Here is a 17,867-nt window from a genome sequence, read left to right as displayed (position 1 = left end):
GAAGGACAACTGGGCTGCGGTAGCAATCGCAACCCTTGCTGCCAAATCGTTTTCGTTTTGTTAACTCCCGAATTCTATGCAGGCACTTTTTCTCAATATAAATTTTCTTACTAGCCTATAATCTATGCTGTGTGTGTGTTATGATGTGTGTGGATGAGTGGGTGTTGAGTGTTCGCCACGTGAGATTTGCATTTGTTTAGATAGTACGGGTGTGCTTCTACAAAATACTAGCAAAGATTCGTCGCCAGCTCCTCCTATTCACACTCACATCCACATCCAATTCACATTCACATTTACTTTGAATTCAGTAAAATCAAGTCTGTCGCTGTCCGTTGATGAGTCGGGATCGGGACTCGCCTCCATCCTCCGCCTGTTGTCACTTGAATTTGGTTAATTTGCGTAGCTGCTTCGAAACGGTCGCCTTGTAGAGGCGCTGTGTTCATCATTCCGACGTCGTTGTGGTTGCCTCCGACTGCGCGGCGGATTGGGTCGCCACACCAGGAGCTGCAGCCTCCGCGGCGTTTGCTTCCGGAGCAGCTGCGCCCTCCACGGGTGCCGCATTTGGTGGTGCTGGCAGAGGGATGGGTTCCTGCAGTTTAGTAGCATCCTGTGGCTGTGGAGTCACTGGCTCCGCATTTGGGCCGGCCGCTTCTGGGGCAGCAGCTGCACCTGTGTCAACCGCTAAAGCTGTGGCGCTAGGTGCAGCTGCTGCTCCCGATGCCGCTCTGGCGTTCTCCTCGGCCTTGGCCTCCAGCACATTTATCGAAGCCTGAATGCATCTGCAAGGAACAATCATTGAATTAGTTAAACTGCATAATGGACTCTGGTGCCGTGGAACTTACTTGATAGCCTCCTTTCGGGCCAGACGAATGCTGTCCTTGCCGTTTGTGTCGATCGTGTCTAGCTTCAGCAGGTTGCGGGTCAGCATCTCGTCCAGGTAGGCGTACTCCTTCTCCTCGCGCGTGCCCTTGAACTGCTCCACCTTGCCCATGAGCTCCAGCACGTCGCGCTGGATGTCCTGGATCTTGTTGATCGAGTTGAGGGTGTGTGGCGTCTGTGGCGGCAATCCAGCGGCTCCCTCAACTGGCACTTGCTGGTCAGGATGCACCTGCTGGGTGTTCAGTGGCGTCGGTCTCTGCTGCTGTGGAGCAGCGTGAGCCTGTGGCTGCGCCTGTGCCTGCGCATATGCCTGAGCCTGAGCTTGGGCCTGAGCACTGGGCGGAGCGTTCTGGTTGGGTATCTCCTTGTGGGCATTGATGATGGGTTCGGTGCGACCCTCGACGAAGATGGGTATGGTGCGCACATAGGTGCCACCCGGGGTCTGTGGCGCTGGCGGCGGAGTCGGCTGCTTTTGCTGGGGATGCGTCTGCTGGTGGGGCGCATAGTAGGTCTTGAACTGCTGACCCTGAATGGGCGGACTTGTCTGGGTGCCAAACTGTTGGTTATGTGCTCCCGGTTGCTGATGCTGCTGCTGCTGATACTGCAGATTCTGCTGCTGCTGCTCTGGCGGCGGGGCGGAGTGGGAACGCAGTCCCTGATCCTGCTCGGCGGCACTCTTCACGCCCATGTCCACAGTGTTTCGCAGTCCGTGCTGGTTCAAGTTAGTCGGCGGGGCGCAATCGACCTCCGAGCGACCGGCAGGATCCTCCGTCTGGATGGCAGCATCGCATAGGCGCTTTGAAGGCGTCTGCGGCACCTGCTGCTGGGTTGATCCCGCATAGACTGGCTGTTGCTGGGGCGGCACACCGAACTGGAAGTGCGTCTGGGGCTGCTGTTGGGTATATTGCGGCTGTGGCTGCTGTTGAGTATACTGCGGCTGTGGCTGCTGCTGTTGCTGTGGCACTTGTCCGGGTGCAGGAGAAGCACCTGGTCCACGTCTGCCTCCGAAACCATCTGGGATGTACTGGCGGAACTCCGAGGGCAGCCGATTGAAGAAGTCGTCATCGTGGTCCATGTGAGTATTGGCCCCGCCGGGCATCCGACCTCGGCGGCCCATCGTCGAGAAACGGGGGAAACCAAAGTCTGGATCGTCGAAATAGGATGAAAAGTCATCATCAGCATTGACTTGACCACTGGGACCGTGCAAACTGCTCCGCTTACGTGAGTCGCCGAAGCCGGCGAAGGGATCATGCATCCTGCCCAGGTGCGAGCGCGGGAACATGTTGTCCATGTCCATGTTAGGTTCGAATCCAAAGGTCGGCTGCAATCAACAGAGCGCCATTATTAATTATTAAATTGGAATGATTTCAGAATAATTTCTAAGAGGCAATCTCACATATTCGTCCCACCAAGTTATTCAATATGTTTTAGCCAATTGTTTTGAATTCAACAATTTATGTTTGCAAAGCTTAAAATAATAATATTTAATGAAAAGAAAAATGCTTTTATCCGGTTAAAAATCGCCTTTTCACATCACCTAATTGTTCTGTGTGGCAATAGAGGAGTGCAAATTGCTCGGCTCAGTGGGCGAATTGTTTATAAATAACAGGGTGAGTCAGAACCATATAGATTGGGTACGAGTGTGGGCAAACAAGTGATGTCAATTGGCACTGAATGAACAGCTGTTGGGGAGCGGATGAACCTCGATGTCTATGTCGATGTCGATTTCTATGTCGGAACCTTACCTTTTGCCTGCCTGCTCAATTTGTTTACTTTATCAATGAGCACCGCTCACTGCCCGTCAATTAATTCGCTACAAGTGTACTACTCTACGAGTATTTAGCTATAGTCCGTATGTCTTTTTAGCTTTTGAATGCTTTTCCGCTTGGTGACGTGATGCACTGCGTCCGATTGTTTACGTGCGAATGAGGCGACTCGTCGCCCGAGAAGGCCTTTTAAAGCGAATGGCGCCCACTCTCGAATCCGCTGGCTCATTCTGGCCACTTCTCGTAGTTTCTGAGACAGTCGAGAGTTTTCGGTTCGGTTCGGCGCCTGATTTTGAGTCTCTCCTGAAAGGACGCTCTCGCTCTCTATTTCTCAACTCAATTACTCGCACAGACTTATGGAAGTACAGTGAACTAAGTACAGCGAACGCCTCAAATCAGAAATAAAAGGTTCGGTTTGGCCTACCGTTCTGAATTGTACGGCAGGGGAAAGATACGTGTGTTTACTTTAACAATTAGTAGTGTTTTACAATACCCTTCAATTACTAATGATAATTTACTGGCTATCTTACATAAGCACACTTAAAGAAATTGTGTTATACATATATGTTGTATATACATATACACTTTTTTTTACGAAACCTTACGATTTTGTTACATAGGATAACAGCTTAAACTTTTAAATATAAACACAAGTAGGAATTTAGTTTTTTATATAACATATTTTAAGTCACTTATCTGACTAAAGTCCAAAGTTCAGCTTAGCACGCACCCACTGTACGTTAGGCTGGTGATGACGTTTTTATGTAGTCAACGTCACCAACGCATTGCCGAGGCCCCCGCGTTGGCCAACTTGAAGTTGAGCAACCAAAATCCACCCACGCTTCCCATTAGACAACTGGCTCGCTTCCACCGATATGCGCACATATGGAGTGCCATTATGAGTTTACTGTACGGTGTGCCCACCTACAGCGGAAGACACACACAGCAGACACGCACAGCAGACTTTGTTGAAGAATCAAGAGCGCGCCAATAGAATAGAGCGGTATTTCGACCGATTCTCGGCGCCAAAATAGAAAGAACGAGAGCATTAGCAGAGTAACGCGTCATTAGCTTGTGTGTTTTCTTCTACAAATTTTCAAATATTTTCAGCGATTTGTATGGTTTGTGATAGATTTGGATTGCTGGCCATTAGATTAGGCCGCAAAGAAACAGCTGTACATTACTTGTCTCTGGTAAAATTCCGCACGCGTTGCGGCATTAATCATACGCAGCGTTGGCCACTAGACGAGCGCTTGACACGACATCAGCCCAGAAACTTGGCCATCCCCCCAGCACCAGCAGATACTGCAAGTTTATGCCCAGTAGGTCAACAGAGTGTGCACACACACTTGACACACTCATAGGGGGGTTGGTTTTCCCCCCTTTGTGGTGGGGTGAGCAGGGGCATTTACGCAACCACACTGACTTTTCCATTGTTCCGCACTCTTATTGCGATTTAGAGAGTTTACATTGCGCTAAAAGGCAATGCGAAATTGCCAAGGACCCATTTCGAAAAGTGAAACAAATGGAAAAACCGCTGTGTCATAGCACAGTAAAATAAATAAAACTTAATCGTTTTCCCGGGAAACAAACAAAGAGTTAAGCTCGTCGGGCATTCATAGTAATTTGGAAAATGCCCAAGGTATTTAGAAAAATCTGGCCGTCCTATAGGCATCTGTGGAACACATTTTGTAGAATTAAGGAAAAGTAGAAATAGACTTCAGATAGTAGATCTATATTTGGTCAATATTAGTCTAAAAAACAATTGTTTATATAACTAAACCACTTTTTGCCAACTTAACTTTGAATTATATTTTAACATCTGCAATTATTTTATTCCTGAGAAAAAGGCGATCATGACTTTTCCGTTCTTTCCAAATCTAGCTAAACAATAGATCATGCTACAATACCCACTCTTATTATTTCAAGCCAGCTGTTTCCGCCTCTAGAATCCCCACTGTACTTGAGTTGCCACACGGCTAGCGAACAACAAAAACCATGACACTCATACGAATATGTCCCAGCTATGCGATCGAGGCTTTTTGGGGGCGGGGGAGATCTGGAGGGTGGGGGATCGACCTTGCCAGGCGCCAACCTTGGGTTCTCTCGCCGCTGCCGCTCGTCTGCCACCCGGCCCCCCCTTAGCGTCCACATCCCCCTGCGCCGTACAACCGCTGGCGGCCACTCACCTGAAAATGTTGCTGCTGCTGATTTGGAGGAACCTGCTGGTGCTGCTGGAAGTGCTGCTGCTGCTGCCTGGGCGATCCGTATGCGTTTTGGGGACTGTGGTACTGTGCCGACTGCTGTGGCGATCCGTAGCCACCACTCACGTACTCCCGGTTCACGGGTATATTGACTCCGGGTCCGCCGGGTGAGACGTTATTACCGGCGGCGGTGGCGGGATTGCTTTGCGCCTGATTGGCCGCCATCATAGTGGGCTTCATGGGTGAATCGCTGGCCAGGAGAGGACCGTAACCGTAATCGCAATCGTATCCGTATCCGTACCGCTCGTACCGCTTGTACCGCTTGTACCGCTCGGCCTAAACGCTATCGAATCCGTCGACGTTTCGCTGCGTAGCGACAATTTTTTAATTTATTTCCTTTTGTTGATACTTGGCTGTGACTTTTCGTCGGCGACTACTTGTCGTGCCAGTTGTTGAGATTAATTTTTGGACGCGGACTGGTGTGCACGGGGGTGGCGGGGGCTTTTAATAGCGGGGTGCGGGCGCGGGCTCACCTTGAGCGACGACGCGTGCGAGTACCGCTCGATTTCGATTGGGGCTTCTCGTATGTTCCTGATGCTTTAGCTCCTGCTGCTGCTGTTGCTGCTGCTGCTGTTGCTGCTTTTTTGCTAACCGACCGGAGTGTGATGTCACTTTTGGCCACACTTTCTAGCTGCCGCACACCGATACGGCCACTTTTTTACTTCCACTTTTTTGTTTCAGCTTTTTAAGTATTTCCGCTCGCGCTCTCTAGCCCTGCGCTGGTGTGTGCTTGTGTGTGTGTGTGTGTGCGTGTGTGGGTTTTCGGATTTCTATATTCAATTTAAAATATATATAGATTTTTTATTTTTGCACATTGCCACTCGGCGGTTGTTTGTTGTTGTTTTTACGGGGCCACGCATCCACACGGGCGTCCTCACGCTGCCAAAGTTGCTCGTCGACTGAGCGCCATCTCCATCGCCATTCGCTGCTAGCCATTACCGTTGAATTTGCCTTCGCCAACAGCCCCACTGTGGAGCTCTCTCTCTCCCACTCTCTCTCTCTCCATTGCCTCGCTCGGTTCCCAATCGCTCTCCTCCGTTCGGTCTCCCTGTATCTTTCTCTCGCGGTAAGCTTTGCTTGGCTTCTACCTGGCTCTTCTCCGGCGGTTTCAGACCTTAATTGGTAAATGTTTAACACTATCTTACGGATACGGATACGGATACCGTTCTCTCGATCCGCTCTCTCTGCCAACTCTCTCTCTCTCTCTCTCCGTGCAGCGATCAGACATCAGACTTATAAATAGAAAGTTGGCCGAGAGAGCGGCTCTCTAAAACGCATTCCTCGGCAGTCGCATGGCTTCTAGAATTCAAATCTGTAACCGTAAGCCACACTGGGAGAATTGGTAGTAACCAACATCGAATACAACCATTTTAGAGATTTGTAATATGTCTATTAATCCCTGAATTTATATATTTATAGCAAAAGTTATTTGTATTTCTCAGAAATAACTAAACAAAGTTTCTATACTTTAAATAGTAAAATACGCATCATCAGACTATTGTTATAATATCTTAAAGTCAAAGGTAACGAATATTATTTTCTGCTTATTTAAATTATTAAAAACCCGTATTTTGTATCAAAAAACTTTGAAAAGCAGCAATAAGTTGTTCTTTAACCAATACCTGTTGGGTCCATCCATAAATAAATATTTTATTCATCAGATTTTATCTCACTGCATTCGGGCCGCCTACATACAAACACGTCACAACCGCCGAAGAGCAACAACAAGTAAGGCAAACACAAAAGCAAAAAGGCAAAAAGGCAAAAAGAAGGCAAAATCAGCAGCGTAAACAGTTGTCATCGCCCACTGACGACTCTTGTTGAGCGGCCAATCAATCGATCAATGACTAACGATCTGTTGACCCAGCTCCCCGCATTGGATACCTCAATTCTCAGTTTTCAGTTTTCGCCATAAGAGAAGTACAATGTGCAGTAGCGACAGAATGTCTTCGCAAGTCGACTGTTATTGGTAAACGATCAGCTGATAACCGCCAGTTGTTTGGGCCAAATGTTTACTCCACCTCAGCAACCATTAGTCACTCGCGCCATAACCATTTTCTTTAGAATCACGAAGTGACCCACGCGCACAGTTGCGGTCAGCATAATAAGGTTGCTTAAATGGGAGAGAGATTATAAAACCGTTTAAATGCATAGCATTTATTGTTAACAAATGCATACAAATCAATATTTAATAAATTAAAATTGTATTTAGTAAATTTAGTATAATTATATATATTTTGAATTATTGCTGTATCCTCTTCGCTGATGGTAATTCTGAAAACGTTTCTCAATTGCTTCATTATTAGTATATTAACCTCAATCGTAGATCTGAGAAAATATGCATGCGCATGTATCTATGTATATAATCGGATTGCCGACGGCGGCACGCCCACCTATCTTTATCCGTTAGATTTATTTTCCAAATACTTTCTCGTTGTTTGGGCGAACCAAAGCGTCGCGAGGGCATATAAAATGGAAATAATTCATAATTAAATATTGCACATCTCTGTATAGACACGAGCAAAGTGAATTGTATACGTTCATATCTGATTATACGTATACATGCGATTTTTGTTGTTATAATTGCCAGATACACGAGCGAAATGCAATGCCAGGCAACTCAGATCGATTATGCTTTTCAGACGTTTTTCTCAGAACTCGCGTTTCAAAAACAAATATATCGCTTTTCTGAAACAGGTCAAGATAAATAAATCAGTTTCGTGATCAGCTATGGTATCAATTGGCATCAATAAAGCATCAAATTCATAAGATTGCAGTTTATGAGTAATTAGGCTTCTCACATAGAATTCTTTCGAATTTTGATCTGCTCCTTTTATGGCCGCATGAATGAAACTTAAGCCGTCAAAACAAATCGGGTGAGTCAATCAAGAGCAAGTGTCTAATCTGGCTAAATGTGCTGCAATCGCAGAAGCCCCGATTCCCATAACAAAGTGAAACAAATATGAGTATCGGATTTGGAATTTCAACTTGATACCCTAGCAATATGACTCTTTAATTGTAAAAAAAAAAGGTTTTCATTGTGCAAAAAGTCTGTTAGATGTAAATTAAATATTACATTACATTTATTAGCAAGAACTCAGTTATGAAGGAGATCAAAGCTTGTCATTACTCTACGAGTAACGGGTATAAAGATTCCTGCTCTAGATCGGCTAACCTAAGAATACTTCATATATATACGACTTTTTCCCCATTGTGCTGGCTGCTGCTACCATATAGCACTCGATTACCGTTAATATCGAACATTGGCTCAATTAACCTCACCCTTACAAGGGGTAGCTTATGCATTTGCGGCCAGTTTGTTGATTGCTGACTGGCCGACTGGCCGTTAATTGCCCATCGACAGGTGAGGTTTCCCCCGTAAGAAAGGCGGAACTATACAAAATAAAACCTGACCGGTCGCCCCCTCAATTATATAACTGAATCAAAGGTTTTTACGTACTCTGTGGCACGGCACCTTCACTAACTCTCTCGCTGCCAAATTGAGTGAGTTTTTATTTTGGCGCGCTGTGGTGGTGCGCAAACTCGGCTTGTTCCCATTCATGCCCGCGGGCAACGGTGCCCGTGCCTCAGCCACTAGCACTCCGTTTGAGCCAAGTCCGAATGGCAGTGGTTCTCAGCTGCTCAGTCTGTGACCAGCGCTCGAGCCGATTCGTTTGGCGCAATCCTCGTCCTGCAAACGGAACTCACGCGGCGGCTGCAGCTCGTTTTTTCCATATTTCCACTATCCACACATTTCACGGCTGCGTTTCTTGCGGTTTGACTTTCATTGTTTCTCGGTCCTCAAACGCTCGTTTCACGTTTACACCTTTTACGGCTCCTTATTCTATAACGCTCCGGGTCGCAAAAACGACATGGAAAACTGGTCGGGATACTATCGACTTGGCTTTCAGCGTCACACAGTTTAGTTTAGAGTTCACACTGAGAGAAAAGTAGCGAAAAATCTGTGTGAACCGAATCAAAATTTGTGCATTTGTGCGACCGCCGCTGGCACCGTGATATAACAGGAGTTGCCGCTCGACTTTCTCTACTTTCTCTCCCTCTCTCGCGAGTCGAAGTCGCACTTGAAGGTCTCCATGTGGCAGCTCCATTGACCAGGAAGGCAAGCAACCGGAGCGCCCAAGTTAACGTAAGTCCAGCGATTCCCTTAACGGCTCCATAATGCCACATTCCGTTGGGTGACTGACCCACGTCCGATTTCTGCCAAAAACTATACTCCTCTGCTCGCATTCATACGAGTATATGTATGTATGAAACAATTTGCGGCTTTTTCGAATAATTATTTTTTGTTTCGGGCACGCAACTGGGGAATTAACGGACAGTGCCACAGTGCCCCACCTTCTTGCCTCCCGTGTCAAGAGCGCGTAAGTGTTTTCCATGTAAATCTTGGCCCACGGGTCGTATGGGTAATGTGCTGTTTGGGCGCGTCGTGGACTGTCAGCCGGCCGTCAAACTCGAATTGGTGTGAAAATGCCCCGAAACGTGACTGTGGATACCACTGGCAGCCAGAGCTTGCAGATGACTCTGTGCATAGATATCTATCACGGTTTTGGCTGTTTGTTTATTTACGATTTGAGACTCGTGTGGAATTGTGTAGCACTTAAAATATTACATTACAAAATTCTGCACTCTACTGATATACAGATAGACATTTATGTGGGCTAGGATTCCAAGGTTATCAAAACTTTAATCGTTGTAGTATTATAATGAAAAATCACGTATACGCCCGGTTGAGCCCTAATTACTTGTGAAAAGTCGTAAAAGTACTCTGTGTATACAATGGCCCAGGGACAATGTCATACATCCCATATAGCTCATATCCGTTTAATTTCAAATGCCAACTGCTGCCAAAGAGAGAAACCCTCATTTTGAACGCCTCATTTCGCTTAATTTCCCTTGTTGCACACTAAAAACATGGCCAAAACTTTTAACGCCACACTCATTGCATATGTAAAACGAAATTAATATGTTGAGTCATGCAACTCGACCACCGCTCCCGCCCACCTGCCTAATTATTTATTTAAATTTCGTTCTGTCGACGGCGAAAACTTCCGGGCCGAGTGTGCGGTTCATTAAGTTCAGATTGTCACATTTCGAGGGTTTCATTTCGCAGGACTCGCTCTCGGTCTCGGTCTCGAATGCAGTTAATTAGCTGTGACCTGGGCGGGAAAGTGGAATTGCAGATAGAGTTCCGCTGCTGAGGGAAACGGATGCATTCCGAAATCAAGGTTGATGTCCCCACATTGCCTCAGATTATGTGTGTCATCATGGGGTAGGTGATGCCAGGCGATCACATTTCAGTTTTATTGCCTCGGCGATGGCAACACTTTGTCTCTGTCACAGCCCGAGGAGCAGAAAGGGTTTGGAATTGGGGGGATTTCGGTTACCAGATAGCCGGTGGCCAGTGAAAATAGTTTCTGCTGGCACTGGCGTTTGCTTAGGAGCCCGTACAATGTTTGCTTGGAGCAATGAAATCCTCGAAGCTCATGAAATCAACAATACCCCCCTCTCCTACACCCTGTATTTACCCATCTTGGCCAGAACTGCTGTATGTTAATAAAGCATTTTATGGCAACACGTGCCCTCTGGAAGGAAAGTTTTGCTTAGTCGGCTCCTCGCACTTGTGACCCTTCTCCTCAGGAGGTTGCTGCCGGTCCATTGACATATCCGCAGACAAAGCGGCGCTGTTTGGCTGCTGGCTTCTGGGCTGCCCCTATCCTGTGTGCCCCTATCCTGTGAAGAGGGACACACATGACTGCCCCTACATTCCGCCCTTTTCGAGTTCCATTCTCGTGGGTGAGAGCGCGGGTGTAGGCCTTCGAATTTATTTAAAACTGCCTGCCTGGCAGCAAAGAAAGCAAAACATAATCGCTATTTTGATGTATTTATTGTACAGTAGATATTGTGTTCATAAAAGTTGGTCTTCTCTTTTGCCTAAGTCCGTGTTTTAAAAGGTACTATCAGACTTTTTGTCTCTTTATATATATGTATATAATGTTCTGGAATATGTGGTAAGAAGTCAAGATTTTAATGTTTTGTTCTTTAGAAATCCGCCTATAAGTATACCTTATTGTTTAAGACCTGTAGATATCAACTCTATGAGACCATTATAAATTCAAAGGCGGTTTAAAAAGTTTTAAATAAGTTCTTGTATATTTATATAAAGATATCGACGTATATATGTTGTTTGTTTTCGATAAACAGTTCAATGTAGGGATGTTGAACTGTATGTTTATAGACCTCGGCGTGTTTGTCCCTTTTCATGCCTGAAACATTTATTGCAAACAAAGCTCGATGGCAAAAAACTCACATTTTTCACAGTCAGTGAGCAATTGGGACTTCTACCCTTGGACGGCGGGGGCTTCCCACCCGGCATTGACTCACCAGGCCACCAGCCAGCGATGGAGTCATAAAGCGTCACCAGACCCAATCCCAATCCCAATCCCTAGCCCATCCACTGCTGTCCTGGTAGGTGCGGCTTCTGGTGCCGCTGTGGCATGTATTTTATTGCTCATGTTGAATGTCTAAACGATATAATTGACTGCCAGCCGTAGGGGGCGGCGCACGAAACGGTCGAGATGGGACAAGGCCGATTCCGGCTAATTTATATATGCATATAATATACTCGTACATACCACACTCGTATGCCCCCCCTTCAAATGACATTGGGTACAAGAAAACCCAAATTATGGGGAAACGATAGTCAAGAAACATTCGTGGAAAAACTCGCGCCATTACGGTGGAAAACAAAGTGAAAAACTTGGCAGCGAATGCAAGTCCCGGTCAGGAAGAGCAGTTGAGCGGGGAACGATTTAATTTGATTAAAGCTTTCCATAAATTTCAACTCACTCAATGTCTGCGCCTCGGGGCATGCAACACTTCTTCCGAAAAAAATCGCCTTGGCAAACGGCCCGGAAATGCATTGGTCGGAAAAAGAGGGAAAAGGGCGCCGGCCACAATGCGATTTCATTAGAAGTTCGTCGATGAATTCAATGCAAAACTGCTTTTCAATCATGGCCCCTAAAATATTTGGCCAGCGGCTAAACCAACACACTTCCACTGACACAGGAGCACAAGGACACAAGGACACAGGGACGTCACAGGCGCACAAGCGAGGCGGTTCCGGTTTCCAGTTTCCCCGCACACATACATGAAAATAATATCAGTTTCAATTGCATTTCCGGTTCGTTGCATTTTGTTTCCGAAGTAAGTTTTAAATTATTATATTACCAGTGGGGAAGAGTACCGAGGCTAACTTCAAACAGACCAATTGAATGTTTATGAAATTCCATTGAACAGAATCCCTATAGTTCAAGACCACAGTTTCGTTTTACTTCAGTTCAAATTAATCAATGAACCAAATCGATTCAAGGCTCCTTTCCGTTTCTCCATTAATTAGAGCCTCTTCCATCATTATGTAATAGGTATTTTCCTAAGTGCACCAAAGCCCTACCAGTCCCAATCTTAATCCCGGTGCTCCATCTGTGCGGAATTGTGGGTCGGAACACGGAGGCCGAGACGAGCGAAGTGTCACATCAATTGAATCGAATTGCGGCTCTGAGTGGGAATCCTCCAACTCGGACCGAATGGAAGTGGGCGCTGCCTATTTATAGGCACTGTGATGCTGATTGGATGCACTTGAAGTCCATGTCGCCGCTGTCCGAATGCTGCTAAGCAGCAATTTTGGCTGATCAATTGCCTCCGATACCTTTGAGGGGATGAAGGGGCTAGATTGACTGCTCTAATTTCGTAATTTCCCCGTTCCGGAAGTGGATGGGCGTGGGTGTGTTGGTGTGTTGGTGTTTTGGTGGTTTCCATTGGCCAAGGCGGGCTGACTGGTAAATGACAGCTGCTACTACTGCTGGCGCGGCACACACGTGCCTTATCTGCTCCAGGTCTCCTGGTCTCCGACTCTTCTGCTCTTCTGCGAGTATGTCAGTCAATTTAATGCCCGTGGCTGCGACGACAACGTGCCGGGAATGAAATTACAACAAAGCGACACTTTGCCCATTGCCTCAACGCGAGACAACTTATGCAAATGTGTCGGATTCCAAGTGCCCCCAAAGGATGGGTATCCGAGTGTGTTACACAACGCAGACTCATAGGCTCATGGGCTCATAGGTGGTGGGCTGCCCACGTCTTGACTTTGTGATGAGGCCTTTGCCAGTGTCCTTAGAGGGGTAGCAGAAAACCAGAGGAGGGGGTGGAAAGCAAAGCGGGCACAACCAACTGTTGCAAGGACCCCGTCTCCTAACCTTGCCCACTTTTGGGGGCCAAACAGGTAGGCCAGTTGCTGGTGCTTAGCCTCTGGCATTTCGGCCCATTCCGAACCGAAATCCTAGCCCCAATACCAGGACAAACTGTTTATTTGTCTGTCTGACTGTCTGACTGTCCCACTAATGAGATGCAGGCGAGCCAACGTCAAGGTCTGTTTACTTCCGCGACGAAGGCGGCGACAAAGACATCCATTACGTTCTGGCCATGGCAGTGGCAACAGCTTGCAACATTTGCCACTTGCACTTTCATCAGAGCCCACAACAAAAGCATTTAGCTGCCCCCAAAGCCCACACTCGCAATCACCATCACAATCACACTGCCATTTCCTCTTGGCCTTCGCTGGGAATTTTGCGCCTGAACTTGTCAAATAAAGGATTCTCTTCCTCTGCTTCTTACCATTTCAGCAATGCTTTCGGGCCAATTCGTTTGACAATTGAGGAAGTGAGCCGCAACTTTTAAATGAAGAAACATGGGGAATGGCATGAACAAGGTAAGAACGAGGACAAGATTTATGGCTTGCAAAATCACAAACAGAAGCCGGTGACAACCGACTTCAAGGTCCTGCACAAAAGTTAAGCAGCCATAATTGCAGTATTTTCAGGACTAAAGTGGTCAAGCTCTACATATCATTCAGTTAAAGTAGCTAAAATATATTTTTTTGTGAGTAAAAAGCTTTGATGCCGCAAGCTAAAGTTACACTTCATTTTGAATTAAGCATTGATCTTGTTATAGTAGTAACTTACAGAATAATTAGGCTTCGGCTTAGAAAAGCCAGTTTTGTTTGACTGCACTGCCAGTTCGGTCGTATAGATCGGTGATTAAATATCGATAAACTGGTTCCGCAATAACGTGGAATTGGTGCTCTGGCACCAACTTTTCGGTCTGAGTCCACGATTGTTGTCACGGCAACTTGTCAAAGGCAACAAAAACTGAACAACATGCAAGAAATCCAATAAATAGGCTACCACTTTTCCGTCTCCATGAACAGCACTCTAAATCGTAGGCACACGAAACCATATCATTTTGCTATCTGATCGCCCCAAAATGAACCGGCACATGGGAGAGGTAAACCCGGAGCAGCCAGAGCCTAATCCCAGAACCATATGTTTTTGTTCTCCCTATTTTCTGTAGGTCTTGCCGGGACTTTATGTGGGCAACTACCGCGACTCCAAGGATCACACTCAGCTGGAAAGATTCAAGATCTCGCACATCATCGCCATACATGACAGTCCGCGGCGTCTGCTGCCGGTAAGTGATTCATGTACTTCATCCTGGGTGGTCCAATTAAGATATATTCTCATCCTAGGACAAGCACTACCTGTGCGTGATGGCCTCGGATACGCCGGACCAGAATCTCTCCCAGTATTTCTCCGTCTGCAACGACTTCATTCACGCCGCTCGACTCCGCGAAGGCAACGTGCTCATCCACTGCCTGGCGGGGATGTCGCGCTCGGTGACCGTGGCCGTGGCTTACATCATGACGGCCACCCACTTGAACTGGAAGGAGGCGCTGAAGGTGGTTCGCGCTGGTCGCGCTGTGGCCAATCCCAATGCTGGATTCCAGAGCCAACTGCAGGAGTTTGAGCAGTTCAAGCTGCCCGAGGAACGGCGCCGCTTGAGGGAGCGCTTCCCATCCTCGGCTCTGGAGCAACTGGATCGCACCAAGGTGGCCACCGCGCTGGACAACTACCAGGAGCTGCTGCAGAACCGCGACATCTGCGAGGGTAACTGCTCCCGCGGCGAAAAATGTCCAACAGGTGCGAGTCAGGACCTAGATGGGAGCAATATTGGTCAGGGGGAGGAGGAAGACGAGGGCGAAGGCGAGGGTTTGGGCAAGGTCAGGCGAAGCGTGGCTTACACTCTAAACTTCGCGGTGGACCAATGGAAGAGGAGCACCTTTGAAACTGATCTGGGCGATGACTCCTCACCGGATTTTAGCTTGGGCAAGGAGCTTATGCCAAGTGTGCGTTACTACGATCCGGATTGCGACAAAGGTCGTTTCGTCAAGAATGTGGATTCGGACAATGATGAAGAGTCGTACGTTGAAGTCAAGACTTTAACGAAGCTGGGAGCCAAGTCCACATCGAAATTAAAAAGACGACGTCTACCAAAATCTCAATCCTGTCTTACAAAACCATAGTTAGAACCACCAATAAAAGAATCATCTGCTTCAAGTCTCGTATAACTTATGTTTTACTTTCCTTGGACAAACCGGAAAGAAAATTGGATTAATTTCAAAATAGTTTTAATCTTAATGATCATGTCATATCCATTTTTCTTTCTGCGCAGGCGTCTGCAACATGGACCCCACGAAGGGCTTGTTCCGACGTCGTCCCTCCAACGCCTCCACACACTCGCGTCTGCGTGCCCAGTCCTCCAATGCCAATGCCTCGTCCAGTTCGCTCAGCGTGAGCAGTGTAGCCGCCCAATCCTGCCCCACATCGCCCAAGAACTCACCGCTGCCCATGGTCCGTCGCTCGGTGGGCAACGAGCGCATTCCCGAGGACGAGATCGTCCTGGAACAGCCGCCCACCACATCCCGCGAGGCGGCCGAGTATGCCGCCGCCTTCGAGGATGCCCGCCGTGAGCAGGAGCAGCGCCAGCAGCAGCTGCCCCGGAGTCAGCGCTCTCCCCGGCCGGGCAACTCCTCGAGAGAAGCGCCTCGGGTGAGCAGCGCCGGCAGTCGCAGGGAGTCGGCGGCCAGGGAGGGAAATGGCTCCGCCCAGCTGCAGCGGAGTGCCAGCACGGTCAGCGGTTTCGGAGTGCGTCCTCGGAGTAGTCCGGCTGGACTGCACGCTTACACGGGTGAGTGACGTCCTTGAGTTGGTTGTAAACGATGAAGCGGAAATGAGATATGTCTGATGTTTTGAAACTTCTGTTATTGCATTCTCAGTATTTATGATTTAATTTTCTGTTTCATATTTTAAAAGTTGTCTATTAAAGAACTCAGATGCTTCATCGTTTACAGACAACTTTGGGAGATTCCCTAGTAAGCGCATTTTTAAGGTATACAATAAAATGGTATTTCTCGACCTCTGACAGGATCGGTTCCTTCCTCCGTCCACGGTTCCCGAGTGGATTTGCGGGATGCTGACAAGGGATCGGCTATTTACCTGGGCTGTTCGGCACCCAGAGCCTCTACACTATCTATATCCTCGTCGAAGGGCTCGTCGGGAGGCTCGGCTCCACCCTCACCCTGCCACACTCCGCCCGCCAGTCCACGTCATGGCGTGAAAAGGTGAGTGATGAAAGTACTGCAGCCATTTGGTAATCCACATTTTCAACCACCACAGATCCACCAGCCTGGTGAAGAAGCCGAGATGAAGTCCAGAGCAAGCCGTCATTGGGCGAGGAGGTTTTTTTGTAAAGCGAGTTGCATTGGCACCCACTGCATATAATCTGTAATCCTTAAGCGACTTGCACCCTTTGGCAAAATGCGCTCGTGACCTGCAGACTTGTTTGGTAGGGGACCATGGATTCCCGCTTGGGATTCGTAGGATCCTTGAGTAGCTTACTGTTGTTAGATGCTTGGGCTGCGGAATCCTTCGTTTCCGGCTTTGGCTACTAAAAGTTGTTGATCAATTTTTTAAACGCATTCGGGGCACTCGCCTTCGAGTGCAGCCTGAATCAAGAAAATCAAATGTTGAGAGATTATTTTTCAGAGACGCATTTAAGAAATACCGACATATACATATACACACATATTTACTGTATATTATATAGCGTATTTATTTATACGAGCAGATTTGTTGTCGGTCCATTTGGAAGGACTGATTCCCCGGCCTCCTGATTACCTGGTTACCTGGTTACCTGGTTGGTTATGGCCATTTGTTAGTTTTGTACCGAAGGATGGCGCGTGCGAGATGCGAGCGATTGTGGAGACAGTCGAACAATAATTGAGAATTGTACAATTGCGTATTTTTGATTACATCCACTGTTGTTGCAAATATTTTGATAGCGAACCAAAACAAATTGGGCCAATCCCCCAAGGCAAGCGTTATATACATTCATACCTAGTTGATATAGTATTGACATATGAGATTTGAGATTGTTATTTAGAGTTGTTGCATTGTGTAGCATTGAATATATATAAACAAAGTTTATTAGCTCACCCCACCCCCTTTCTTCCACACACACTTAACAAAAGAAAAACTAGAGATGAAAAGCAATACAGAGCGGACTTTACCACACATTAGATCACAAACAAAATTTAACTAAAAACAAAACAAACAAATTGCATTAAAGTGTGCTTTAAAGCTTGTGGCTTATCATAATGAAACCAAAACACAATTCAAATTATAATCGATAAGAGTGTAAAATTATTTACAATCTTTCCTAGAATATCGAAAACAATCTAAACAATCTAAAGGACATTTGAGACATTTTTTCAAGCTGGCTTTGACAAAATATAAATGGTTCGAAGATACACTAACACATATGGCGACGAACGGCGATGAATCAAATACTGTATTTATAATGCCTAGAGAAATGCACAAATCGGTTTTAAACTAAAGTTATATAAAAAATAAATCGTTAAGTTTGTCAAATTAATACAATTAATATACAATAATAAAAGCAACTGTCTCCAAGACGCAAAAATTGAAATGGAACCTAATTGCAATATAGAATAATAATAAAAATGACCCTGGATATCCTTAGGAAA

General features: G+C 46.7%; 2 protein-coding genes across 8 annotated transcripts; one reads left to right on the top strand and one right to left on the bottom strand.

The window, feature by feature from the left end:
- Positions 1–275: 275 nt before the first annotated feature.
- LOC122616494 (BAG domain-containing protein Samui) lies at positions 276–5,796 on the bottom strand. 4 transcript variants are annotated; one of them, XM_043791964.1, is made up of 4 exons: positions 4,835–5,796; positions 2,101–2,200; positions 843–2,022; positions 276–779 (listed from the first exon to the last, which is right to left on the bottom strand). In XM_043791964.1, the coding sequence occupies exons 1-4, from the start codon at positions 5,087–5,089 to the stop codon at positions 443–445; spliced, it is 1,872 nt and encodes a 623-aa protein (XP_043647899.1). In that variant the 5' UTR covers positions 5,090–5,796; the 3' UTR covers positions 276–442. The 4 variants fall into 4 exon arrangements, with proteins under 4 accessions (XP_043647899.1, XP_043647901.1, XP_043647898.1 ...); XM_043791966.1 differs by lacking the exon at positions 4,835–5,796 and adding an exon at positions 2,625–2,808; XM_043791963.1 differs by having other exon boundaries at positions 843–2,200.
- Positions 5,797–8,611: 2,815 nt separating this feature from the next.
- Positions 8,612–17,707, top strand: LOC122616118 (dual specificity protein phosphatase 22). Of its 4 annotated transcripts, XM_043791427.1 has the most exons (7): positions 8,612–9,056; positions 13,609–13,694; positions 14,336–14,452; positions 14,511–14,961; positions 15,494–16,009; positions 16,247–16,442; positions 16,498–17,704. In XM_043791427.1, exons 2-7 carry the CDS (start codon positions 13,674–13,676, stop codon positions 16,526–16,528), a joined length of 1,332 nt encoding a protein of 443 aa, XP_043647362.1. In that variant the 5' UTR covers positions 8,612–9,056; positions 13,609–13,673; the 3' UTR covers positions 16,529–17,704. The 4 variants fall into 4 exon arrangements, with proteins under 4 accessions (XP_043647362.1, XP_043647360.1, XP_043647361.1 ...); XM_043791426.1 differs by lacking the exons at positions 8,612–9,056; positions 13,609–13,694 and adding an exon at positions 14,078–14,269 and having other exon boundaries at positions 16,498–17,707; XM_043791425.1 differs by lacking the exons at positions 13,609–13,694; positions 15,494–16,009; positions 16,247–16,442; positions 16,498–17,704 and having other exon boundaries at positions 8,803–9,056; positions 14,511–15,386.
- The last annotated feature ends 160 nt before the right edge of the window (positions 17,708–17,867 follow it).

The sequence above is a fragment of the Drosophila teissieri genome, chromosome 3L, assembly GCF_016746235.2.
Source record: "Drosophila teissieri strain GT53w chromosome 3L, Prin_Dtei_1.1, whole genome shotgun sequence".
NCBI lineage: Eukaryota > Metazoa > Arthropoda > Insecta > Diptera > Drosophilidae > Drosophila > Drosophila teissieri.
Note: the sequence above shows the minus strand (reverse complement) of the source record. Positions and strands in the feature narration are given on the sequence as shown.

Coding starts and splice junctions, on each gene's coding strand:
- LOC122616118 (XM_043791426.1), top strand. CDS start 14,249: ATGAACCGGCACATGGGAGAG. Junction 14,453..14,510: donor GTCCGCGGCGTCTGCTGCCG/GTAAGTGATTCA, acceptor TTCTCATCCTAG/GACAAGCACTACCTGTGCGT. Junction 14,962..15,493: donor CGGCGAAAAATGTCCAACAG/GTGCGAGTCAGG, acceptor CTTTCTGCGCAG/GCGTCTGCAACATGGACCCC.
- LOC122616494 (XM_043791963.1), bottom strand. CDS start 5,089: ATGAAGCCCACTATGATGGCGGCCAATCAGGCGCAAAGCAATCCCGCC. Junction 2,201..4,834: donor AGCAGCAGCAACATTTTCAG/GTGAGTGGCCGC, acceptor TGTTGATTGCAG/CCGACCTTTGGATTCGAACC. Junction 780..842: donor GCCCGAAAGGAGGCTATCAA/GTAAGTTCCACG, acceptor TGTTCCTTGCAG/ATGCATTCAGGCTTCGATAA.